Source organism: Trachinotus anak, unplaced genomic scaffold, assembly GCF_046630095.1.
Source record: "Trachinotus anak isolate AG129_WGS33_773 ecotype Australia unplaced genomic scaffold, CSIRO_AGI_Tana_v1 ptg000005l, whole genome shotgun sequence".
Classification (NCBI taxonomy): domain Eukaryota; kingdom Metazoa; phylum Chordata; class Actinopteri; order Carangiformes; family Carangidae; genus Trachinotus; species Trachinotus anak.
The window spans coordinates 26968964-26996566 of record NW_027273856.1 but is presented as its reverse complement, the minus strand read 5'-3'; the positions used below and the strand labels follow the sequence as shown (position 1 = coordinate 26996566).

Here is a 27603-nt window from a genome sequence, read left to right as displayed (position 1 = left end):
ATTATTAATAATAATAATATTTATACATCTATCTACATTTTTATTATGGTTATTATTTTAGCACAAAACTATTACTAGTTGATAGCATTTTGACTCATTGAGCCTAGACTGAAGGTTTTTACATATAATACTTAAAGAAAAAAAAAACAACAACAACAACAACCTGAATTCACGCTTTAAAATTCTTCAATGAAGCATAATACATTGTTTTATTAATAACGTAATGTGTCTGAGTGTCGTGTGTGGGGGTGTGGGGGTGTGGATGGTTCATAAACACTTGGACTGGCTGGCCTGCAGCAGCATCCAGCCTGCTGCAGTGCCCTTGAGCAATCTGAGCAAGACATCAAATCACTAACAGCCGCTGGGCTCCTGATCCTGGGTTTGACATCCCAGTGGAGAGATCGGAGGGAGGGGGGGGGGGGACAGTTCGCCTGAGGCTGTCAATAATACATATTCTTCCTTTCTTACTTTCTTCTTTCCCTTTTTTTTAACACCTTTTTTTTCTCTTCTTGCTTTCGTTCTTGCTTGCAGTGTTTAGGCTATTTTCTCTATTCACCTTGAAAGAAAGCTCCCAGCCAGCCTGTCTCCCGCGTCGCATCAAACCCAAAGCCCGTCTGTACCACCCTCCCTCAGCCAGGGAGGGAGGAGTCTGTTTTCCTCCCGCAGAACTGAGTGTATAACACTCTGCAGCCAGCCACAATGTGTGTCAGAGGACTGTCTGTGCTCCCAAAGTAGATGCCTGCTCCAAATCTGGTGTCTGTATTACTGACTGCGAGAGACGAGAAAAATTGGTTCGCACATAATCATCCCAAGTCAGGTCGAGGTGAGCATCTTCTCATTTCTGCGCATAAATATGGAAACGCGTTATTACTTTCCCTACATTTAACACACAAAACATTGCCTCTGTTTGATTGTTGTTATTCTATTTTTTTTGTTTCTGTGAATATGCTTTTTGTGTCTTAATCACATTTTCTGGTGTGTTTGGAGAGTGGTGAGCCAATGCGTCCTGAAGCAGACTTTGTGCGTCACGGTCACATTTACGCACATTCTCCTGTGAGATTTGTGTTTTTTTTTTTTTTGTTTTTTTTTAAACCCCACAGAGGAGCGAGTGTGGAATTTAGTGAAGCAGACTGGGTGTCTGTGTGTGGGCTTTGACTCATGCTCCTTCTACAACGCAGTTTTCAGGTGTGATAGAGGACAGAGGGGAATGGGGAGAGACGCTCTTGCACATTGGAGACTAAAGTATCTTTTGTTCTTTTACAGGTTTTTGTGATTGTGGGATAGAATGCCGGCGATCATAAGTAAAAACTCCGATTTGGAGTTTGACTCCTTGCAACCGTGTTTCTATCCGGATGAGGACTTCTACTTCTGTGGTCCCGACTCTGCGCCACCGGGGGAGGACATCTGGAAGAAATTCGAGTTGTTACCCACTCCGCCCCTCTCCCCGAGCCGAGCTGCGCTACCGGGGGAGCCAGCGACTGCCTCCCCGGAAACAGACCCTCTGGGCTTCGGCTTAGGGGACCCTCTGGACTGGGCTTCCGAGCTGCTGCTACTGCCAGAGGATGATATCTGGGGGGCGTCCGACGATGGGGACCTGTTCGGCTCCGCTTTGGATACTACTAACCCCAACAGCATCATTATCCAGGACTGTATGTGGAGTGGGTTCTCCGCCAGGGAAAAGCTGGAGCGGGTGGTCACGGAGAAACTCGGCAAGGCTATTTCCACGGCCACAGCAGGCGGCAGGAACGTGTGTGTCAAGGCGCAGGAGGCGGTGAGCCGCAGCTCGGTGTCAGAGTGTGTGGACCCCACGGTAGTGTTCCCCTTCCCGGTCAACAAGAGGAACGGCAGCAGAGACTCATCCGGGAACGTTAACACATCCACATCCCACGGAAGCGCTTCCAGTGACTCCGGTAAGAATCTGAAGATGCGCTAAAAGCCTTTGTTTCCTTTTTTAAGGACACTGCTCCAACACTGAAATATCACACTATTATTATCATTATCATCGTTATTATAAGCCCAGTAGCCCACCTAATTGGTGTGAGTGGAGTTTGTTCATATGACTGGCCCAGAATCGGATTACCTTGTTACATTCCACACACACACACACACACACACACACACACACACACACACACACACACAAAGTGTAGTAGTGACACAGTGAACAAGGTTTATGTAATCAGAAGGCTCTTCATCCGGCAGATGGCAGTAAAATGGGGAATTGTGTGCCTTACTGAACTCAGTTGACATCTGAGCCAAACAAAAAGACACCAACACACACACTCACATACATACATACACACATACACATACACACTAACTGCTCCAGGACCAGGTTGTAGGAGGGGGAGATGAAAAGGTGTTCAATAACGCGACGAGCTGATAAAGTGTCTGGTTCACGGCGCCGTGAAAGCTTTCATTACGCATGGATTAATGGACAATTTGCGCACAGTGGGTGAGAAACTGGCACTTCTTTCTGACAGTCTGTACAAACTGCCGACCTGACATCAGCTCGGCACTAAAATTAGCCCTGGGGAGGGAGAATAGGAGTTCGACTATAATGTCATAAGGAAGGATAGCCCACTACGAGATAATACAAGCAGGAATGCAGATCGACACACTCCCGTTCCTTTAGAGAAATAATATAGGAAGTGGTTGTGTTTAGATTCGGAAATGAGTGCTGTGTGTATTTAATCGCTCTAAGACTTCATCTCTGCCTCTCACGACTGCCCACGAGTTCCCTAAACAAACACTCACGGGTCCTTATCAGCGTGTTTTCGCTGTGAAACAGTAGTACAAAGGCCCCCAGCTTGGCACAGAGGGCAGAGTCAGCCGGCCTTGCCAAACACCTCCTCCAACGCGAAGAAAAGAGGACGGAGGAGGGCCCCGGCTGCTTTTTTTTTTTTTTTTTTTTTTCGGGGGGTGACAGCTTTGAACAAGCGCTCCATCTCGACAGCTGTCTCCCTGGCGCCGCTCCAGCTCCGAGGCTTAAAAAAGGGCGGTGATCCGATCGCCTGCCGCCCCGCCACCCTGCGCACAGCACCGCTCCAATGCGCTTCCGCCGCTCGCAGCGTTAAGACGCGTCCTCCTGTGTTATCCACGCGTTCTTTACTCTGTCATCAAGGAGACACAGACTTTAAAAGGCAACAATGTAGCTTTATCCCTGTATTGCTCGAAAACAAGGGAAACCCACCACTCCAAAAACCAGGTGTGAAGATATAAGAGAGTAGCCAAAAAAAAAAAAAAAGTGGCATGGAAGTACTTGGATTGTTTTCCGAGAAATAAGACTAATGTTTTAATTTATTTTTATTTATTATGTAGTCACACACACACACACACACACACACACACACACACACAAAGATTTGTGCTCTTTCTTCTATTTGCACCCCTCCCAAGCCCAATAAATGAGCTGCTTCGTTCAGAGCAGCTAAATCCCAGCCTCACATGTGGCAAAAGCCAGCCACGCCCCCTCATCCACCCAGCTGTGCCAGGCTTTGTTTTGATGGCAGCGCCAGCCTGTGTGCGTTCAGTGTGTGTTGAGACAGCATCCTGGTGCAGCAGTGTCTGAAGTGGGTTACTGTAAGCTGTAAAATGCCACACTCTTCAGATGCTCCTGAGCTGATAATGAGAGCCATTATCACAAAAGGCATTTTAACTGGGCGTCACACACTCCCCTGCCTCATGATCGGCCACTTCCTCTCATCTTCAAAGGCGCCAGGCGATGTTAAGACTCAGCTGCTCAGCTCGGTTTCAGCACAGGTATTAAGATGAGGAGCTCGGCTATTTAAAAAAAAAAAAAAAAAAAAATCGTTTATCACAGGTCAAAGTTAAGGTGAAGTTCTTAATGCTGCTGCTATTGCACACAGTCAGCGTGACTGGAGCTGCACTGATAGACTGAAGGCATCAGACTAAAACTGTCTCGTCTCACCGGAGAAGATTAGGAGAAGTTTTGAAAGAAGGAGAGAGAGAGAGAGAGAGAGAGCCTGTCTGCTCAGCAGTGAAACTGAACGTGTCAACGCCTGCAGAGTAGATTAGTTGAGGAGTGACTGACACTAAGCATTAAGAGGTTTCTGCTTATGCAAACAGTGTTGAGCAACACGCTCATTCCCACACACACACACTCTCTGGATTTCACTCACTTATATATATATATATATATATATATATATATATATATACACACTCACATACATACCTGTCACCTGCTGGTACACATTGATGACATAGTGGGGATGCTTGTGTGTCAGAGCGATTAAGTCACTCACATTATGTTTTCTTTTCCCAGAAGACGAAGATGATGATGAAGCAGAGGAGGAAGAAGAAGATGATGAGGAGGAGGAAGAAGAAGAAGAAGAAGAAGAAGAAGAGGAGGAGGAGGAGGAGATTGATGTGGTTACAGTAGAGAAGAGGCGCTCCACAATAAACAAGGCGTCACCCATGGCAACAGGCACCGTCACCATCTCCGTTCATCCCAAGAGTCAAGATGGAAGAGGGATGGTGTCGGGGTCCGGCGTGGTGAGCCGGTTCGTCAGCCGAGCTCCTCAGGAGCTGATCCTGAAGAGGAGCTCGGTCCACCAGCAGCAGCACAACTACGCAGCCCCCTCACCGTATGCTTCAGATGACGACCCCGCGCCACCTCCGAAGAGGCAAAAAACCTCAGACGCCCCGCGGCCTCCCACCAGAACCATCTCATCATCCTCCTCATCTTCCTCCACATCCTGCAGCTCAGTCACCAGCATGTCGGGGGCACGCAGCAAGCGCAGCGCCAGCGGGGACAGCAGCCCACGGGGCAGCTCCGACTCAGAGGACAGCGAGCGCCGGCGGAACCACAACATCCTGGAGCGCCAGCGCCGCAACGACCTGCGCTCCAGCTTCCTGACTCTGCGCGACCACGTACCGGAGCTGGCACACAACGAGAAGGCGGCGAAGGTGCTGATCCTGAAGAAGGCCACCGAGTACGTGAGCTCGCTGGAGACAGAGGAGATGAGGCTCCAGCAAGAGAAGGACAGACTCCAGGCCCGCAGGCAGCAGCTGATGCGCAGGCTGGAGCAGGCAAGGACTCGCTAACAGACAACCGCTACAACACAGAAACACTCACAGATACCCTGGATGACCCCCCCTCCTGTCTCAGCTCAGTCTGTCTGAATTAGACACACATACACACATATATAGGCCTTTACACTTCAGCACAGACACATAGGCCTGCATCTCTGTTGTACATGTGCACACACGAACACAATATCTCAGAGGACGTTTGTCTCCGGATGCCGACACACCCGGAGGAGGCAGGGGTGCGGGGGTTGCTGGAGGGATGCTCGGACTTTCACTGCCGCCACTTTTTTTGCACATTTGTTGACGTTAAGAATGTTTAGGGTTTACTTTTTCAATCCAGTCACATTGAGGAAAGATAAAAAGAGAAAAGGTTGAGGAAGGAGAGAGGACAGACTTTTTTTTGGTCGTCCCTTCCTCTGGTTTTTATATCATTTCTATTTGTATCTTATTTTTATTTAGATTTTTTTTTTTTTTTGTACTCACTGTGACACCAGCCTGGAATCAGGTGATTCCCACAGGGACAGGTGTTAGAGGGCACTTTGCTTGGAGAGTTCATGTACAAGAAGCAGTGCACATTTACTTTGCCTTCACCACTGCAAAACTGAAGAGACTATGATGACTGAGGCGTTATGGGTCACATAATCAATGCCACTACAGGTTCTCTTACTCTCACTCCTCTCACACTGGTGCTCAAACCAAGTCAGTGGATGTGTAACTGTGCACCTTGCTAGCCGACACTTTTGTATATAACAATAGTGTACAGACAAAATACACTCAGATCTGCCTTGTTTTGTAATACATTTTGTCCTTGGTTTTTTTTATACATGTCAGGAAGCTGCCAATAACTAGACTGGAAGTTTATATACCTTTAAAAGTACTGTAAGGCCTCGATTTTTGAGAGTCATGAAACTTTGTAAAATAACAATATATTGTTTTTTTTCTTCTTTTTCTTTGTATTATATCATATTACTAATTCTACACACCTTTATGCTTTTAGTGTGAACCTGATACATACTAAATTTGATACTTATATTTTCGTATGAAAATGAGTTCTCGGTAGATATCACTTTATCTTGTCATTTGTTCTTCTTCTATCTCAAATAATTCTTTTGTACAGCAAATGTGTTCTATCCTCATGTACCTGGCCTTTTTCTTTCTTCCTCTTTTGTTTATATTTGTAACTATCGGGTGCATAGAACTGGGTAAACGGATATAAGATGTTTGTTTTTTTCATTTTTAAAATGTACATTTAGTGCTGCAACTCATAGCACTTTGAAATACCTCATTTTGAAAAATAAATAGACATCATAAAATCCTCACCTTTGTCTTTGTGGATCTTTTGTTGCCACTGAAAACATTACCTTTAACCTCTTCCTCGCTGCCTCTTTCTATGCTTCTTTTCCTCGACATTTCCATATTTGTTTTGCTGCTTTCAAAGACTCATCCTGACAAAGAAATAAAGAGAGTGTCTTCTGAATCCTCTCTGTCTCAGCACCCTGCGGCTACCTCCCCCTCTGTAGCCTCTCACACCCACCCACCCACCCACACACACACACACACACACACACACACACACCTACACACACGCATTTCAAGTGCACCGGAGCACACACATCCACTCACACACACACACACACACACACACACACACACACACACACACACGCCTCTCTCTATTTCCCTCTCTCACCAACACAGTTCTTCCTACTACATTGTTCGGGCTGTTGCCATGGAAACTGGAGCAGCTGCTGAGTAGCAGACACCGAGAGTGAGTCTTTTATTTGTCTGTTAGTAGTCTGTGTATTTCTGCCTGCATGTGCGTGTGTGTGTGTGTATGAATGCAAATGTCTGTATGTGTGTCTACCTTTTGTCCCGGTCTGTGTGTGGCCCAGGCGCCTGATATCTCCGGCCTTGTGCGCTGCCTGCCACGATGCCAGGACAAGGCTGGATACTGTTTACCAACATCAGCCACATGGCTCTGGCCTCCTCCTCCTCCTCCTCCTCCTCTCACCTCACCTCACCTCCTCCTCCTCCCTTTCCCTCTGTGACTCCAGCGCCGGGCCTTAGCCCAAATATGTGCCACTCAGGAGTCTGGCCAGCCGTTCTCTGGAGATGGCTGAAAGAGAAATCTGTTGCCACGGTCTGAGTAGCCATTCAGCACGACGGTGTGATCACAGAGGGAAAGAGAAAGAGACTTGCCGAGAAGGGAATTAACAGGACATAAAAATACACATTGTTTATGACTTTGATTAATCCTTTTTAGCTAAGAAAGCAGTGACACCATATGAGAGTGTGGCCCTTTCTTCTTCTAAGCAGATGCTTTACAGCACCTCGAGATGAATCAAACACTCCAGTCTTTACTATTTCAGTGCCATGTTCTTCACATTGAACTGCTCAGGACTCCCCTTCATCCACGAGAGCAGGACCCAAATGATCCAGAGGCATGTGCACTATGTAAGAGACACAGCTATATGAAGACTGATGGCTTTGTTTTGGAGTTGAGACAGCCCAAGACTGAGCCTCTCGGTGGGGGAGTGGAACTGGTAGATTACATAACAGGGGTCTGGTGGGTCTGGTGTCTTTGTGCGCACTTATCGTGCATGTATGTGTGTGGCACAGGAGTCTGTGTGTGTGTGTGTGTGTGTGTGTGTGTGCGTGCACGTGTGTGTATGTCCTCTCATGGGACTTCCCCTTACCATCTGCCTAATGGCTTATCCTGCTTGGTTATAGGATGAAAACAAGTTCAGGGACAAAAACATCCCCCAGAAAAATGGGGGGGGGGGGGGGGGGGGGGGGGGGACAAAAAAAAAAGAAAAGAAAAACAACATATGACAGCTAAAAGAGGCAGTGTGCTTCATATGGTAAGATTATGCGTCACATTTAATAGGAAAACCAACACACTAAGCTCATGTACAGTACTGTTCAAACACACACACTGTAATAGTGTCCAGTGCCACATTTCCCGCCCACACTCCCCGCGTTAAACAAAATCGTACACCTCTCAGCTGTGCACACACACGCTTGCCTTACATGCTTCCTCTTCAGATCGCCAACACACACTCACACAGCCACAGCTACAGCGAAGCCATCTACTTTCTGAAATGAGGCTAATTGTTTGAGAGAGGAGCTGACGTTCAGGGAGAGGCCATGTCCTACGTTAAACAGACGTAAGGCTTTTCCCTGATTAATACCCATTATCCCTCTGCCCACTGACTGCCTGGCTGAAACTGCCCAGACACACACACACACACGACACAACTCTAATGGGCTTACACCCCACTGATGGATGTATATTAAAGCAACACAGGAGATAATGTGGCATGTTTGTGTTTTTCGCGTGTGTTTGTGCGTCTGTCATCTGTTTTGAGATCTTTATTACCGCCGACGTTAATTGACAACACTTGCCACAACATTTCCATTGTCCTGTTGGACACCGGATCTGTATTCAACATGTTAACCTTCCCATATGGAGGAAACAATGGCTGCTGTGTATGTGTGTGTCCCCGACACAAGTGTGTGTGCCTGCAATGTGCCCAACCTCTGCACAAAGGCATGCCCATCACCCATGCGCCACAGCGGGCTCTGTTTGCCAAGAGCCCTGCTAACTGGGGGGGTGGGAGGGGGGGGGTGAGTGTGTCCGTGTGTGTGTGTGTGTGTGTGTGTGTGTGTTAGTGAGTGAACATGAAGGGGGGGTGTCACCATCTGTTGTGGGGTCCAGCGTGGTCGCAGGTGCTCAGAAATGGTGTGTGTTGGGGTTGTGGTAGGTAGACAACCACAGCCCGATACAAGGAGGGTATCAAGGGGGTATTGGGGCAGAAAACTTGTGTGTGTGTGTGTGTGTGTGTGTGTGTGTGTGTGTGTGTGGTGGTGGTGGTGGTGGTGGGGGGGGGGGGGGGGGGTTCCTAATATGCAGCCCTGACAAAGAGCTGTGGGGCTACAGTAATTGCAGAGCACATAGTGGACAGGGAGGCAGGAGAGGGAGGAAGGGAGGGAGGGAAAGGGAGAGAAAAGGAGGCCTTAGTGTTTGATCAAAGTTTACCAAAGTCTGAGGAGATTTGCATACAGATGGTACTGTAGCACGGCCCCCGGAATACCTTTCCCTCTCTTTATTTTTCTTTCTTCGTCTCTCTTTCTCTCTCTCTCTCTTTCTCTCTCTCTCTCTCTCTCTCTCTCTCTCTCTCTCTCTCACACACACACACAAATGTAATAGGGTTTCATTGAAGAATCCATGAATAGCCTTTCAAGAGCGCGTTCTGAGGAAGAAACGGCCTTGGCTCCACAACACAGCACCTAGAGAAAGAACTAAAAAGTAGTAAATGAAAAGAGAGAAAGAGAGGGAGAGATAAAACGTGAGAGAAAGGCAATGATTAAGAGAGGGAACGGAATGAGAGAGAATGCTAACAATGGGAAACGCCTCTGTGAAGCACTAATTATTAAAACAAATTCACCCCAGTACAGTTTACCTTTCAGGAGTCATTACATTCAAATGCGTCCACTGATATAATATATCTGTGCTGACGTCCATTCACTTCCTTCATTCATCCTCTCCTCTGGCACATCCTCAGTCCATATTGATTTTGAATGCCATTGTTGTGCAGGGATTGATCACCCAAGTGCTGCGCTCTTATGTAAGTTCCATATTTCTTTGAAGCCATTGTTTGGAGTCAAGCTTCTGGCAATCAGCCCTCTGTGCCGAGTGTCCTCGCAATGTATCTGTCAGCGCCTGATCTCCTACACAACATGACATCTAACAGTAAACGCCACAAGCCCCAACTCGCTGTCAGCTGCTGCACTGCTGAGAGTAGAACAGTATTATTAGGGCTTTAATGTGTGAATAACAACAGCCAATCTTAACCACCGTGTTACACACCTTAGATTTAGAGACACTTAGCTGTCAGTAAGTAATTTATATAGCACTTTTCAAACCATTGCTTACAGAGCGCTTTTGTGGAGAGCAGAAGAGACAGACGAGACGGATAAAAACTAATTGCACAAACCACAAAATATACAGTTATCACCGAAAGAACAGCCCAAGAAAACAAGAGAATTTTAAACTCCCACTAATCACATCATCACTTCCAATGAAAGTCTACGAATTTTTGCTTGAGGTTCTCACAATGTTGAAAAAGTACACTTGAAAAATAGAATAACAGCATGTAACGTGCCCCGGTTAAGCAGAATAATCTACAAAACCTCTTTTTTTTAAAAACTTTTTGGGGGGCAAGATGAGAGTAAAGTTAAGAGAGAGAGATGAGGGACAACACACAACAAAGGCCTCCCCGGCCGGACTCATATCGTTCATTGTTTTAAATCCCTACACCATTAGCTGCTGCTGTGAACCGTTTTCACTGGAACTAGAGGACACGGTCTCCATAAAGAAACATTGCTGTTGTGTTTTTAAATGTAGCCTTTTAAAGACTCAATTTTCCGCTCGATTCACTTCTTATGTATTTGAGTTGAGGCAGAACTCTCAGAGATGGGCATCTACAAACTCGAGCAAATAAAAAGTAAACCTAGAGACCTCTAGCTCCAAGTTTAGTTATCGGTCAGCTTCACCCTTCATCCTACCTCTCCACCACTGGTTGTGAAGCACTTCCTTCACGTAGCAACTAGACCGTAAAAAAAACGACGTGTAGTGGTCAGTGGCAGACAGAGTGCTCCACCCCTGTGCCAGGTACGAGCTCAGAGCCTCACTCAGAGACACTTGTTTTAGCAGGTTGTCACTTTTACTTTGACACTGGATGGAAAAATTTGCGTGTAATCCAGACTGACCCTGTATCCTTGCAGCCACATGTTACTTACAGCCTGCTGTAACTAACTGCACAGTTTATATGGGTGCCACCATCGGCATTTCATTACTGCTCTGCGACAGCCTTGATGCACTATGGGTGGGCTGCAAGATAAAGCATATATTGTGGTCCGTATAAACAAAGTGGCCGACTGTAAATATTGGGATTCACACTTTGAGCAGAGCTTATTAATGCAGTGGTCATTTGTCGCAGAAACAAAACTCAAAACTCCCTCTGCCTTCAATTGATTACTCCTCTTTTAAAGCAAGTGTGTGTGTGCGTGTGTGTGTGTGCGTGTGTGTGTGCGTGTGTGTGCCTAAAAGTGGGTTGTGTGCCAGTTTGTGTGTACGCAAGCGCACTCACTCTACCTCCCTCTGTGTATGTGTGTTTATGCATATGCACTCGTGTATGTGTGTGCTTATCCCATTGTGTGTGTGTGTGTGTGTGTGTGTGTGTGTTTATTTGGAGTAATCACCGGGGCGCTTCTGTGTTTGTACATTTGTACCAAGATTGATTCATGACTACTCCTCCAGAGGAAACAGATAACAAATGGTTTTCTGGTCCAATAAACACCGTCTGTTCTGCCTGTAAACCAAATTAGACTAAGCTAAACCATCCTCTGCATGCGCCCTCAGCTGAACGGATGGCCGGCTGGGAAACTGTCCCGCGCTGAGGTAAAAACTCAATGAGAGACATATTGATTGAGGGCCTGTTGTGGAGTAGCCGTGTCACCTCAGGCCTGCACAGACCTTCCAGACTCCCTGGTGGTTTACGCTTACAAATCAATGCGTTTGTGTTTGAATGGGGCCGTGTTCGACTGCTACATTTTTCAACTCTCCACACCACAAGGGTTACTTCTGTTTTATCAGCCAATATGTCACCAAAGGTTAGCCTGGAAGATTAGAAAGGGAGGGTGGAAAGGAAGGAGGCAATGCGTGATGTAACAGTTGATTAAATGGTCATTTTGGCATCCACTGGGCGCTGAATTAGTGCTGTGTTTGATCACCGGCGAGCTTGGACGGATTTGACCCTTGACCTTTATTCCTGCAAGGAAGGGTGACAGTGATCGGTGGGTAAAAAGTGAGCTAAAGGAAGATACTGGATACACCCGCTCAAACTCTGATTTTTGGGAAATTTTAGACCCAAAGGGTACGGATGTAAGTCATTCAGGAAATACATTTATTTGTTGTTCCATTTAAGATGGTATGGATAAGATTGTGTGGCTCATTTCCCTTTTAGTTAACTACTATGTCACAGTGATAAGACAGGCCCATATTTAAAAAAAAACAAAACAAAAACAGATAGAGTTTAATAATATCTTGGGCGACTCCAGCAGTCCAGTCAGTCCATTCATTCATCCACTGACCCTCTGAGGCACTGCTGAAGCCTCATGATGACTGTGTACACTGCAAATCCCTCTTTGCATGCCCCTGGGGGGGGGTTGCACAAGGCCTGGATAGGGGGCGAGGGCAGGATGTACTGAGGTATCGGAGGCGGTTGAAGCACGTTTTGTCTGTTCAGCAAGTGGAGTCTGCCTCCACACTCCTAACTAAGAAACGACACTCAACCTGACTTTAAACATGCATCTGTTTTCAGTCTTAGGTAGGAATTTTGAAAACAGCTCTCTGCTCACAGTGGGTGAGTCACATAAGATGCTGGCGCAGAAGACACACTTGTGATAACATGACAGTTACGATGAATATTAATGAACTGACCTAAAATCACTCCCCTATTCATTTTTTCATCCTTCTTCTTTTCCTCTTTTTTCATATATATGAAGTCTGAGGGATATTTTCCTTTGTTTTTCCCTTCGTTACCAAATGTGATGGTTTCAAATGAGCTGTCTATGAATTAACCCTTTCCTCTCTTTCTCCACTGCATCAAATTTTAACAGTAAATGTAACCAATACTCCAATTTTTGGCTACAGATAACGCGTTATATTGTTCCATGAAATGAAAAACATTTCGTGCATTTGGTCTCTCACTTATTATTTATTTAAAGTAAGATTGGAACATTAAAATGCAATCTTTTAATTTCAGTTGTATGTTACTGCTGTTTTATAACAGCAATAAGCCTTCAAGATGGCTCTCTGCAGTGCTACCAGCGAAGGTTTTACTCCACCTTAAATCCTACCTACTAATGCCTCTTAGCTGATAGAGGATAAGATCTAAATCTCAAAATCTCAAGGCTTTTTGCTCAGTAAATTTAAATCAACTGCATCAATGAATACATAACACTATCAATCTAAAATCTTAAAGCAGAGCAGAGTATTGATCAAATAGTACGCAATTTTGAGAGCCTCAAGAGCGTACATAGAGAGGTTATCGACACTTCGGGGGCGACCTCACTCCTCGACAGTTATCTGTCGGTTTGATGGCGAGCTGCAGTGTGCGACGGGGCAGAGGACGGGGGCCGGGCAGGGCAGCAGAATCCTCAGCAGGCGCCTCGCTGACACATGTGGGACAGAGCTCAGTGGAAATCGGGTTAATGAATCGTAGAGAGAGAGAAACGGCAGGGTTACTCGTCTTTCAATATCCCCCCGTCATTATCAGTTGGGCCAGCACTCATCTGCACACCACTGGGAGAGGGAGAGACGGGGAGGTCAGTAGGTGGCATATCTGGACCTGTGAAAAGGATTCTGAACAATAGATCATAGATGTGTGTAAGACAAAGCAACTGCTACTGAAGTGTCATGGTCAATTTTTAATGGAAATAAAAGATGCTTCTGTCTCTTTTTGTGAGTGTTCATGTATGTGATTTGCTGCGAGTATAACGATTAACTATCACTATTTGCTTATTGATTTTTTTATTTTTTTTTTATCTTTCTGTATGCAGCCTCCCTACTCGCCGCTGTATTTTTTTGCGTTCCTTTGTGAGAGCGTATTGTCTGGTGGGTCTTTGGTCCATGACCAGTCCATTACAGGCTTGTCTGCCGCGCTGTCACTTCTCTCTGATGGATCAGTGAGCTCCAGACAGAACCACCAGTCTCAATTTTAATAACACCAGCCTGTTTCTGCTCTCAGGCCCAACACAGATGCAAATCACTGCCTCTTATTAGATTGGGTTTAAACCAGCTTGCTCCACGTACACCCCTCATCCCTGCAGTCGTTACTGTTCTTTAATGGTGTGTGCTGACAAGTTGACCCTGACTAAATGAAGTTTTTAATTAACGATGAAAATTTAGACAATCAGTACAACTGACTAACTCGAATCCACTCTCTACACGCACATAATTCGCCTATGTAAGAGGATGAAATACATTAGCATATTTAATTGGTGGCTTATGCCCATCTCTTCTGTTTGACAGCTGTTGAGTCAGACAACGGCATTGTGCAAACATGAGTCAGTGCACACTAATCAAATTAGGGAAACCTTGGCTGGGGATTGAGTTAGCATTTTGGACATCCGTCAGCAAGCTCTCAGGATTACGCACAAGGTTAATTATGGAAGAATTAGATTCAGAGGGACGATGGCTTTATCGCCCGTAAGGATAAGGTAATAATGTTCACAAGGCACAAACTGATGTGAATGAAACCCTAAAGAAAAGCCCAGACCGTGATGCTGTGGTAACTCAGGCGTGGCATTGATTACTTTAATTGGTGGACTGGGAGTGGAGGACATCATTGGATTTGATTTAACCCCCCCTCCTCCTGCACAGAGACACTTCAGATACAATCCACCAGTGCATTGGTCATCGTCAGACATCTGAACTATCTAGGGCATTCAAAATCCATCTGGGTAGTTACACCAAACAAATGGTTTATTTTATGTCTCCTCCTCCCAGGCCCTGCCAGCACTTTCTAGAGTCCTCCAATATGACCTTGCAGGACATTGATTCAAAAACAGGAAAGGACTTAAGTCAGGATTTTTCAAGTTGCTCTGCAAGGAAAATAACCACTTCACTGATACATAGGAGCACATGTAAAAGTCCAGTCTCACCAGAACTCATCATGCTCTCGACACAGGCGGTGCTACAGGGGTTACATGATAAACTAACTGGTGAGCCAACACATTAGCAGACCTCGTCCCGTCACAATCTGAGTATGGTTAAATAAAAATGGATAGCGCAACAAAGCTAATAAGCTATGATAATTTCCTCCATTCCTCCTTTTCCTGTCAAAGACGGCTTGCTATTGGACAACGTTGCAAATTTATTGAACTCGCATGCAAAAGATTTGAGTGGATTTACTTTGTCCCTGCAGGTAAATCCACAGGTTATGGAAAGTGAAACTGATTTATTTTGCAGAGAAATTTCAACATCTAATTAATGTCATATCTAAACCTGCCCTCCACCGAAGGACATATGCTGCACTGTCACAGGTAGAGCCGTCAGAGGAAGCTAACATGGCCTGGCAGTTGGAACAGCTGCTCCGATAAGACCTCGCCCACTCCAAATCCAATTGAAAAACAGGAAGATTTACTACAGGAAATGTATTGAGCACATATTTCCTCTTTTGTTCCACTCATTCTGTTGTCCAAAACACTGTGAGTGATTAATTTGCGTCATCGGGATATTCCTGGCACGCCATCACATTCTGTCTCTCTTTGTCCTTCCTCTATCTCTCTTCTGTGTGTGCACAGACACACACACACACACACAATTAAATAAGACACACACACACACACCAATACGCTGACACATTCGAGTGAGTGAGCGCCAGGCATGCCATTGATGCTCTGCTCTGGCTTCATCCATCACTGATAATGGCTGAGGACAGCTGTGTGTTCAGTCCCCCTCTCTCCATCATACCACAAGCTTGAGGCGAACGGATGGAGGGGAGGAGGGGTGTATTTATTCTACCTTGCCTCATAATCACACACCCCCGTCCATGGCGTAATACTGTCCTGCAACCTCCAACCCCCCCACCACCACAACAACAGTCCCAACACCCCCCACTCTAGAGAACAGTCGCCTGGGGCTAGGCCCAGATGGCTGTGGCCCGCGGCGGCCTGTGCATTGCCGCTATCTGGCTCTAGATCTACACCAGGGCTGGAAGAGGAATCAGTGATGCAAAGCTGGGGTACACACACACAGACACACACACACACACACAAAGACAAATGCCTTTATGCACTGTTATGCATGCATTTCTATGCATACTCTCACTTTTGCAGTGTCGCTTACACACGTACACGTTCACACACTCACACACACACACCAAATACGGATGCACTGTTTAGACTGGAGTTAATGAAGAGATAACAGCTGATGTGATTAGTTTCCACATGAATGGAGTCTGTCTGGCTGATCATCCTCATTTACCCACTGTGTTCAGCGTATATGAGCGGAAATGGGTGTCATAGAGCTACTGTCCTTGAATTACCGTATTTAACTAGGTCGGATTACTAAAAGCAGATTGCAATGTGGTGGTGTTTGGAAAACGAGCTACATTAGTCTTTAAAAGGCAGTTTACCCACTAAAGGCTCCTGGCGTAGTTTGGGATGCAGTGCCTTGCGCAAGGGTGAGCCACTGTGAGTCGTGACCAGTTGATATTTAAAGTGCCCATTCACCCAAAGTTACACAGTCAACGGTTTTCAAAGGGGCCAATTTCTTTGGTAAAAAGGAGCTAAAAAATGTTATGAAAATTGTTCACGGTGAGAAATATGGATCATTTTAAATAATGGGGACATTGCAATGGCAGGTGTTGCATTTAAATGTTGTTAGAACCACATTAACCATTATATTGGAATGGATGTATCCTCATTAAGTGGATCAGTTTTTTGCCCTGATCCATATGAAGTAAAATTTTTTTGGTCAGTTTCATTATAGAATTTAGCTTTTCAGGAATCAGTTTCATTCATCAAATCACAAGCTTTTAGTACGACTGCAATACCTAGCCTGACATAAAAATAAGTCAGATGAGTTCCACAGTGTGTGGCATATAGATTATAAATATGGGGAAAAGAGAGTGCCGGTGGTGGATTAGGAAAATGTACTGGAAGAGTTAAGGTGTTCTTTAAACCTCGGAAAATCAAAACTATTAGCATGTATAAATATTAATAAATGTTTTGTAGTAATTTTGGGTGAATCAACCCTTGAAAACTCTGCACGTGTCTGTGCTTACTTTCTGTGAACCTTCTGCTGCTGGATGGTGATGAAATCATCACATAGTGTCTGTTTTTGTCATGCCGGGAACAACAGTGGTCTTTATTTACATGACTCATATTCACATATTCTTGGCTAATCTGTAATCTAAACAGCACACTGAGGTCAGTTCCAGTAAATCTCCACAGATGGCAAGCTAATGTTATTCAATTAGCAGGTGACGGGGATAGGGTGGAACCCAATCCCCAACAAAACACCAGTCCAGCACACTCCCTTCTATAAAAGACACCTGTCAGAAACAAGAGCCTCCTTTACCCTGGCTGTTAAAGAAAAGCACTCTCCTTGTCTCATCATCATTTAAGACTTAGGCACTTCAAAGCTGGCCAGGTACAATAGCAGCGAGTAGGCCGCCTTCAAAAGAACAGCACAAGTTATGGTGAGGTGGCAGGAGAGAAGAATAGCCCTGTAAATCATAATAGAGAGGAAAATATAAAAGACGAGGCGGAGAGAGACGCAGTTCACCTGTTCTCTGTAACACAATCACTTAACGATCCTCAGGGCGCATTGTAAGGGAGAGTGCTCCTGTAGCTCGCGCCCTCGCTTTGTGCCCTGCTGGAGCACAGAGATCATCTTCCCCCTCTCCACAGACCCCGTGACCTTCTCTCTGTTCCACTTACACACACACACCCATCGAAATTACCCTTACTCCTCACAGATTAAGATCAATGTCATTCATCGCGTTTAGAGTATCAGCCTTTGATTTGGACCAGAGAAAGGGAAGGGAGGGCACATGGGGCACATGGGAGCTGTGTGAGGATGGAGGAAAAAAAAAATGTCCTCCATTAGATGTGGATGAAAGTGGCTTCTTTACTTTCCCCTTGAGCTTGTGTGCGCTTTATGTGAAGGGTAGTTGATCTTTGAAGTCACTGCAGGTTAACACAAGGACACACAATTTGCATATCCACATATTTTTATCTCGTGCAAGCGTTTCGTCAAAAGATGTCCCCCCCCCCCAACGTCTCTCTGGCCGATCATCACAGTAAGGCTGGGTGGGAGCTAACCTGGGAGTCCTGCATCTAGATCTCATCTCAGACTGTTCACCCATGGACAAGACCCTCTGGTCTGTTCCTCTGTTGTGATGCATGTGTGGTAAACAGCCAAATTAGCACAGCGCAGCACCACACAGGCTCCAGGGTATTCTACCTGGATTGTGTGTTCACACATATTCAATTGGCCAGCGCAGTGCACAGCCTGGTGATGGACTACGCTGCAGCAAAAGTTGAGCCAGGATCAACTTTTTGCCCTGATGACCCCGCTGTTTTTGGCACCTACTGTGCTAATGCAACGGTCACATTGAAACAAATGTGTTTTTTGACACAGTCTTAGATCCATGCTGTCTGTCCTCTCTTATGATTAAGCCCAACCCCCATTACCTCTGCTTCTCTCAGCATTACCACAGGGAGTCCTCTGTGTGTCTATTCCCTGACCTTTGACCTGGCCCATAGGTAAGCTTAGCTTTTGGACAACGCTGACCCTTTTCTATAGATAGCTTTTTTTTTCCATTGAAGTTCCAAACTCTCTCAAATCTCCACGCTCTCTCTGCTCCCCTACCACCCCCAACATCCCCACCCTTGGAGTCACCAGGGTATGTGACGGTCTAAATGCCCCCTATTGTTGGCAGAATGGACCCTTTGTCCACACCCCCTGCATGTGCTGACTAAGGGACATCCAGTGAGCCCACTTTTGAGTCCACGCAGGGGTATGAGAGGGGTAGATACAGAGGGTCAGCTAAGCCTTGCAATGACTCCCCCTCCCAGAGTGTTTGAGGAATTTCCTGATTCAATAACTTTTTAAATAGCTGGCCCCCTCTTCCTTTATATACCTCCACTGGCAGCTGCTCTCATCCTCACACCTAGCAGACAGACAACAGTGGCCAGACCGCATCTACACTGAAACAGATACATATAAATGCATTTACATTTTAAACTGGGTTTAACATGTGTCAAAAACCTGTACTCGTTTGGATTTTATTATATGACATCAGAACCATGACATAATGATTTGGTCAGCCAGCTGGTTGTCCCACTCCTTACCTGATACTGGGTGTGATGCACAGTTGTGTTGTCTACCAACTAAAAAAGGGGCTAAAGAAGAAGATTTACAGGCTTTTCACTGTGGACAGAGGTCTCCGCGTGGATGACATGGGAATTCTACGGTGGATGCAAATGGCTACACCAACACTTACACTGGCAAATCATCACACCAAAACAACTTATAGAAGACACAGTCTTAGACCAAAATGAAGCCCAAAATGGAGAAGAATAGGATATGTTTTTAGATTTATCAAAATTATTGAAGATACGGGATCAGCACATGCTGGACTTTCACAACCTTTTCACACATGCATTCTGTAATATTACCAGAATAAATTCCTCCATCTGTTCCAGTAGTGGTAGCAGCTTCTGTTGTGAAAATTAGGCTAACACAATATGACTATTCACATGACTGCTAAACTCCTCTGCTGCCAGACACAAGCACTGCACAGCAGAACATCCACACCGCCAACAGCAGTAGTGACACACACACACACACACACACACACACACACACACACACACACACACACACACACACACACACACACACACATTAATTGCCAGTATTGAATTTAAGCAGTAATGTTTTTTTGTCTTGAGCATGCTGTCACATTGCTGAATGCTTTGTCTTCATAGGCCATAAAATACAGTAAAAGCTCTATATGTAAAAGCATCCTCACAGAAAGATATGTGGGGAGGGTTGAAAAGAAAGAGACAAACAGAGAAAAAGATAAATGAGAGTGGTAGCATCTGGGATTATTACTTTATTTCTGTAATGAGGATCTGCGCACACAGCAGTTTGTGGACCAATAATTAATCTCCCTAACATCCCTTTTTAATAGACTTCCATTAACATGCTTTTAAAAGTGGTGCTTTTAAACGATACCTAATTCACTGCATACATGATAGCACACATTAGTGCTGAATAGTATTTACTGGCCATCCTTTAAACAACTCCCTTTAAAATCTAATCCGCTAATGTATCCAAATCACACGGCTGTCCCGGGCCATATATCTTTAATTGTATGTCGGTCCACTTTAACAAGAGTCAGACGCCTGCTAAAGACTCCTCTACATCAAAAAGCTGCCGCCCAGCACCTAATATCCTCTGTGCCGTCACAATGTTGCTGTTTCACCACCCATGTTCATAAAACGCGGTCCCTCCTCCCAGCCTCCCCGACCCCTTCCTTTCACTTTGATTGGGCTAATTGTGTTTCCTGCTGAAATGCAGTAAACTTAAGGGGCAACTAGGAAGTGCATATGCACGTACCCTGGAGCGTGCATACAAACTCAAATTCACACTGTAGGCGGCTTTTCTAACAAGAGGCCATTAGAGACAATAGGCAGCCTCGTTCACTTTCTGAGGGTCCAATTTACATGCCAGTGGCAGGTACTAAAGCCTCTTCAGCCTTTTGGAGTATGGACTCCTCTTCTGACACTTCTGCCTTGGTCATGTGTTGGAAATAGCTCATTATCTCTCAGTGGTTTAGTACATGAGGATCAATCTGGCCATGTATCTTTCCATACACTAAAGTGTCCTTGAGCAGAAAAACAAAACCTGTATCTGTAACTGACTCTGACCTCTGACCTCTGACCAGCAATGAGAGGACAGCAAGAACTGTCAGATGTCAGATGTTTTTAAACATGGAGAAATAGACAGCGGTGCTTGATCACATCTCAGTAATGGATGGTTGGACTTTTACATAAGTGTAAAAAAGGTTTTTGATTGGAGTGATACAACATCTGGCCCAGCCGGATCTGACAACTCATCGGTTTTCACCCGGAGAGCCATCATGAAACCACGCTGTGGTCGCTTTTGTTATCACGGCCTGTCACTCTTTCGCTCGTCATCCCTCTCTTTCTCTTTGTCAATCTGGGTGAGCTCCTGTTGACCTGAGGGCCTCTGTGGTGGGAGCGGGCCACATTGGACCACTTCAGAGCACATCCCAAAACCACACCAAGCTTCCTGTGCCATCAAGGGGTGTATTTCTCCTTCTCCACACTTTCTGTCTCTCTTTATCCGAAACCCGATCCCTCTCGGTGCTGGTGACCTGGTCCGTGTGTGTTGCGGCCTTGGCAGAGGCAGACAGTGAGTTAGTGAATGGGAGGGAAGTCATATGTTAGCAGTTTGAACCTACAGCCCCAATTAGAGGCAGCTGTTGCTGCGCTATCGCACCACAACGGAGGAGGGCGGGTGGGGGGCTGAATTTATGGTCTGCTTCTCCGCGGCGACCCCTGTTTGATGTGCAGATAATTAGGAAGTGAATGACTTCCTGTGGGTTGCTGCTAGAAGGGGCAGCTCCATACAATAATAAAAAACAGGGAGAAAGGGAGAACAAGGGGAGGAACAGCTGAGAGGTCGATGCATATTGAAGCGGTAGCATTGTCAGGTGACGTGCCAACAGAAGCTGGAGCTCGCCTGCCCTTTACGGGCAGTGCCACTGTGCAACCGCTCCCCCTCGTATAAACGTGTGTGGGGTGCAGGTTCTGACACATGACTTTGCATGCTGACACACTTGACCCCTGGTTTTGTGCATGTCTGAATTCAGTCATATTCAAAGACTAAATCAGTCAACGCGTCGCAGGAGTCAGCTCTTCTCTCCACATACCATCCTTTGACTCCCACAGGAACACGCCTGTGCAAGTTAGCAGCTCAGAACATTTACAATCTTGGCAAGATGAGTTAACCGTCCAAATGCTCGAAGAAACAGAGCAGATCAAAGAACAAAATGTATGTCCCTATAGATTAAGAGAAAAATCCACTCACATTTGCCTGGACATGTCATTTCAAACATCTTGAATAATCTTCTGTCAAATTTGAACCATAGACGTTTCGGTTGAGACTCCCTTTAAAGCTCCTCTCCAAAGCTTAGTCTTAACTCAAATACTATTTGCTTTTTCCATAGCAACTCTTTGTTTTTCCACTTGCTTCATCACCACCTTGCATTGTCATTTCAACTTTGACCTCTTCAGCCAGAAGTCATGACCCTCACTCATTGTCCTCCCGGTTTCCCTGAAGAGGATCAGAGTCCACGAATCCAATCTGGAGAAAAAAAAGCCTCTTGAATAAAAATAAATAGCAATTGATTCCTGGGATTCCTCACAGTCAAGTTTTGAGTCAGTCAATAAAACTTTCTAACAGACTCTGCTGGTCACTGTATGAGCAACAATAGGGACAGATTGTGATGCTTGGGCTCTTTTGTTTCTCTCCAGCTTCTCTGGTGAATGGAACACAATGGGAAGGAATGCATTAGTTTCTGCTTGAGTGCTAAACCCAATCAAGATGATAACAATGTGCTTTAGTGGACTAAGAGAGTCTTTAAGTATCCTTGCATAGCATCAGCTTAGCCTGTTACCATCTAACCCCTCAACCCCCCCCCCCCCCCCCGGCCAGCTATTCATGTGCAATGTAAGGCCAACACTAAACAACAACAGAACACACACATAAACAAAAAACCTTCGTCACATTTGTCATGCGCTCATCTATTTATCCATCTGGTTAATCAGTTAGCTGATTACCAATCAATGAATAAATCAGGTGGGAAAGTGTTGTACAGGAGAACAAGAGGATCCTGAGCTGTTTACACATATGACCTCAACTTTTGAAAGCAGGGCTTTAACTTATAGTTGGTTTTAATTAGGGATGAGTACTGCACCTCAACACTCACAAAGCACTCAAAGTTAGCATCAAATAAGTGGCCAGATTATGTTTGTTATTATGTTTGTGTATTTTATGGTTTTGTTATTTTGTTATATGAAAAATTGTGGGGGGGGGCATACCACAAAATTTGGTTCCAATCTGATACCAAGTAACACTAAGGCCAGAATAATCGATAACAATAGAACTCTCAAAACATTTCATTACTAAAAACAGCTAGTGTAATATAATTCAAGGGAGAGCGACACGATTAAGTCGTGATTAATGAGCAGATTTGCATCATTAACAGACTTAATCAAATGCATGTGCACAGACTATGAAGACAGTTCGTTGGCCCAGAACATAGTCCATTATCCTACTGATACAAATATCAACTTTAGTGTTAACGGGGGTAGTATTGACAGTCATCAGTCTGCCATCCTCTGGAGTAAGTGTTACACATTATAATAACGCATTAGGAGCATAAGAAGCTTTATCCATATCAGTGTTGCAGCACTACAGCACATAATGCAAACACAATCATTTCAGTGTTTAACTTCACTGAATATCAATCAGTGACTTCACTGATTCTCTTTTCTAAGCATGCTTGGTATACATTATGATGTCATTAAGGATGCAGGTGGATCTGGGTAATGCAACAGACCTCACAATCACACACTTACACACACACACACACACACACACACACACACACACACACACACACACACACACACACACACATCACAGTCAAAACAAGCTTCCCAACCAAGGACCCTCACAGCTCTGCCCTGAGAAAAGGGAAAATATTCTTCTTTGATAAGAAGCTGTTTTCTTTCTGGAAGCTGGGAGGAGTTCATCATATCTTGTTATGCTAAGCATTTGTTTTACTCTATGAGGACATGTGATGTGTCTGAACTGGTATCTGTATTCCCATTACGACATGTGCCTTGGTGCCATGAGAAAGGTATGCCTGCCTGTTGCCCGAGGAAAAAAAAAATCCAAGGCTTTCATGAAGACGTGGTGAGACACAGAGCTTAAATGACAGGGAAGTGGAGCATATGTATAGTGCCAAGTGCCCTGATTTACTTTATTGCCACTCCATGTAATTAAAAAAGAACAACTACAACAAACCCCATTTCACCCTGTCTTTTATTCCTCTTCCACATTTCTCATTTCGTTTTCCATCTTTTTTCCCTTTTACAATGAGGAACCACTGGCCTCTCCCCCCTTTGCTGCTCTCCTGCTTTTTTGTGCTAAGGGTCGCTGACAAAAGGAATTGTGCAAACGAGCCTTTAAAATCCCTAAATGGTTGTGGTCTGCGCACAATGGTCCAAAGAATGCGGCGCTGGACAAAGGCCGGCCCTTGCCCCACCACTCTGCCCTGCAGTGATGGATCCGAACGGACGCATGAACGTGGGCTGGATTTGGGGCTACGGAGGCGCCACCTCGCCCCCCACTGGGCCAACCAAAAGGGACGGGCCTCAGGGATACACTGGAACCCCAGCCAAGGGCCTCAAAACAATCACGAGCTGCTAACTAGCCTCGCCATCCATAGGCCTTGATTGATATGGGAAACGCATGCTTGCTTCTCCATACAGCTCCCTCCATCACTCTTTATCATCCTCAAAGCCTGAAATTATTCCCCCTTTCAAAGCCAACGCTGCAGATTAGATGTGGGCAGCCATTAAATGCTGATTTTATGTACATAACAGGTTTATATTAGCCCGAAAATCATGTTATAGGAGCATCCAATATGCCTCACAGGGACACAGGCTGTAACGAATGGCAGAGAAATATGAAAGAGCGATGGTGAAATCAGAGAATGGAGGTATGGAGAAATTAGAATACACGTTTTATTAATGGGGACTGCCCCCCTTGATGCTAACAGTACAAAGGAAAACGTTAATTTGCATGGTTCAAGGATATGGAAAATGTGCTCTGACAACCCCGATTAAAGCCTAAGTACAGGATGGTGCTTTGAGGAGCAGTCAAACTTTCCAGGCAAATTGAGAACAGGTTGTCTGAACGTGCAATTTCTAACCAATTAGCTGGAGGGAAAAGCACTCAATCCATCTATTATGTAGAGTAAACTCACTTATTCCTGGTCAGGATCAGAATTTACCAGCGTGCAACTGGGAAAGGCCACATAAACACCCTGTTTAGAGCTTTCAGTGCACCTGGGCTTCCTGTCTTTGAACTGTAGGAGCAAAACACAGCACCTCGAGGAACCGCACACGAGCAGAAGTGGACATAATGTTAAGCACTGATCCCCCACACTGCCCTGCTGCTGTTCTAAAGAAATGAGTTAAAAAAGAATTAAAAAGAAAAACATACACACAACAATGTGTGAACATTCGTGTTATGTAATCCACATCCAGGATGCAGCTGCGGAGTGTGGACATCCTTCGGGAGTCAGATTGGCAGCTGATTTCCTCCATCCCTTTGTTACTCAAAACAACCAGCTAACCAAGTATAACACGCTGAAGCTCTGGCTTTACGTCTCATCTGATTTGCAGCCTCTGCCCATAAACACACAATCATTTGTCTGCTGAAGGTCTCCATGAGCCTGTAGCTAATTTCTTCAGGATAAAGGGCAATAAACGACAATTTAGGGGCCTGTAATTACAGCACAGCAGGGCTCGAGGATAGAGGAGTACTCATCGAGCTCGGGGTTATATTTTGAAACACTCGGTGCTATTATAGCTCCACACAATGCCAGATGACATCTTTGTGGGTATGTGAGACCATGTGACTGTTTTCCCCAGCTGGGCTTCAAGCAGTTGGCAGAGTTTTTATTTGTGTGCGTCTGTTGTGGAGGTTTGTGGTTCAGTGTGCCATCATAGCAAGTTGTAACATCACACAAACAGTTTTAGGACAATAAAAGTGAACCACTGATTCCTTGTTTTGTCTACTGACCCCATTTCACTGCTGAGTGCATCCATGACTGTCAGATTTGCATTGTTCTGTTCATCATCCTTGATCGTTAGACAAGCAATCTCTGGGCGAAATTTATCTTCACCTTTAAATATAAATCCGACCAGTCAGGGACTTTTTTATAAATCAGTCATTTAATCTTCCTGAATCTTCTAAGTGACCTGATGAAACACACACACGGGAGTCACTGTGTTGCACTTTCTCCTCATCACTCTGTTCCACTCATCATCTCTGGACACACACTCTGACTTTCCCATTCACTTCCTTGAAAGCAGTAAGACATAAAAGTTACATTGAAACTTTATTGTCCTGTACTGCTCCAATTGAAGCCGGCTGTGATAAGATACGGCAAGAACAAAAGGAAGCCACGCCGTGACACATCTTTTGAAGTATTCCGAGTGTTATTGCTTTTTGTAAGGTGCGGACATTTCCTGTAAATGAAATTTGGATGCAGACGTAGCAGTAGCTGGTTCAGTATTGGACGTTACTTGTGTAGCCTTTAACATAATCACACGTTTCAGACAATCCTCTGAAAAGCCTTCACACACCTCCTATGTGTATCCAGTGAAAGCCAGAGGCCCGCATTACTCACAATGGTGGTATTTTCAAGTCCTGACTTCATATCCTGCCCTCGTTTTTGTCTTATTTGACTGGGGGCCCCGACCCTCTTGGAGTGTGCACCCCAATCTATGTAAATCCCCTATATATACCTCAGCTGCCCTTAGAAGCATGTCGATTACATAACTGGCACAATTTCTGTGAAGTTCAGCGGACCCGGCTCTATCGGACGAAACTGAGAAGTAATCTAGCTGTGTTTAATTATTAATTCTGGACAATGCTCGCATTCATTCATAAAACCAGGAAAAAGATGATTAAGTCCTGTTAATGGTTTATGTCTTCCTTACCACTTTCTATTCTTGAAAAGATACGCACAAATACACACACACACACACACACACACACACACACACACACACAGACAGACATACAGAACTCCTCCCTGCACTTGTTTTATTGCTTTTGAGTGGGTGGTGTTATTGATACCTCTCTGATTCATACCGCTGTTTGAAGTAGGATCATTTTTCCAGCTGTGCACATGCCATTCACCCAGGTATCCACCCACAGACACAGTAATACTGCTACCCCCCCCCCCCCCCACCCACCCACCTTCTGCTTTGACTGGTAATGGGTTTTGGAATGTGGGTAGAAGACTGGACTTGAAAAGATTGCCACTAGCATCAATAAAAGCGGGATACCAAAGAGAACGAGAGAAAGGCCGACAGGTTTGGAAAAGAGAGGATTTTCTATGTGTTTGACAAAGCACCGAAGAAGACAGAGAGGACCAGCAGTGATTGTTTGGTCATGGTTTGAGCTCAGATTTCTAGTTTCCGGTTTACTGTAAATCCAGTGTGGTGAATTCATATGGTGAGACCAAGTATCAGGTGCCCAGTTTTCATCTTTGGAAGATCAGCTAAACCTGGCACCCAGTCAGCCGTCCCACACAGTACCCACTGACTGTAAATTTGAAAATGCTTTTCTTTCTCTCTGTCCCGGCCATTCATCCACACTAAAGGGGTCAGTATATCTCAAACACAGTCCTTGTTGGATCATCGAACAGTGACGGAAAACCTCCCCTCAACCCACAGTTTTCTGAATGTTGGATTTCGGAAGACTGCATCAGGCAAGTTTTGTGACCCTCTGAAACAGATTGGCCTTGAAACAGCAGGCAGGGTTCGGATTTCTCTCTCAAGCTCTCTGTTTTCATTCTTCACCCAACCACTTATGTCATTTTGCATGTATAGAAATAAGTGCAAAACCAAGAATGCCTTAAAGGAAGGCATTCCTGGTGTTGCACTTGGCTGTGCACATGAGAAGTGACAGAATTAGTTGCATTAAGAATATAAAGGGAGCTTGAGAGAGAAGCTCTCACCTCAGCACACCTGGCCTATAGCTGAGCGTTGAGGGTATGCTTGTTTCACAGAAATTGTCGGATGCAGCACCCACAGTGTTGGAAAGGTGTGGGATGATGATGATTTCAGATC

General features: G+C 45.2%; 2 protein-coding genes across 4 annotated transcripts in view; one reads left to right on the top strand and one right to left on the bottom strand.

Annotated features, from left to right (window-relative positions):
• LOC139622196 (protein eva-1 homolog A) overlaps positions 1 to 27603 on the bottom strand; it is a 219650-nt gene that overhangs the window by 135188 nt on the left and 56859 nt on the right. The window lies entirely within an intron of this gene.
• On the top strand, positions 671 to 6374 carry mycn (MYCN proto-oncogene, bHLH transcription factor). 3 transcript variants are annotated; one of them, XM_071479431.1, is made up of 3 exons: positions 671 to 823; positions 1264 to 1910; positions 4289 to 6374. In XM_071479431.1, exons 2-3 carry the CDS (start codon positions 1286 to 1288, stop codon positions 5068 to 5070), a joined length of 1407 nt encoding a protein of 468 aa, XP_071335532.1. In that variant the 5' UTR covers positions 671 to 823; positions 1264 to 1285; the 3' UTR covers positions 5071 to 6374. The 3 variants fall into 3 exon arrangements, with proteins under 3 accessions (XP_071335532.1, XP_071335534.1, XP_071335533.1); XM_071479433.1 differs by having other exon boundaries at positions 684 to 823; positions 4292 to 6374; XM_071479432.1 differs by lacking the exon at positions 671 to 823 and adding an exon at positions 1088 to 1185.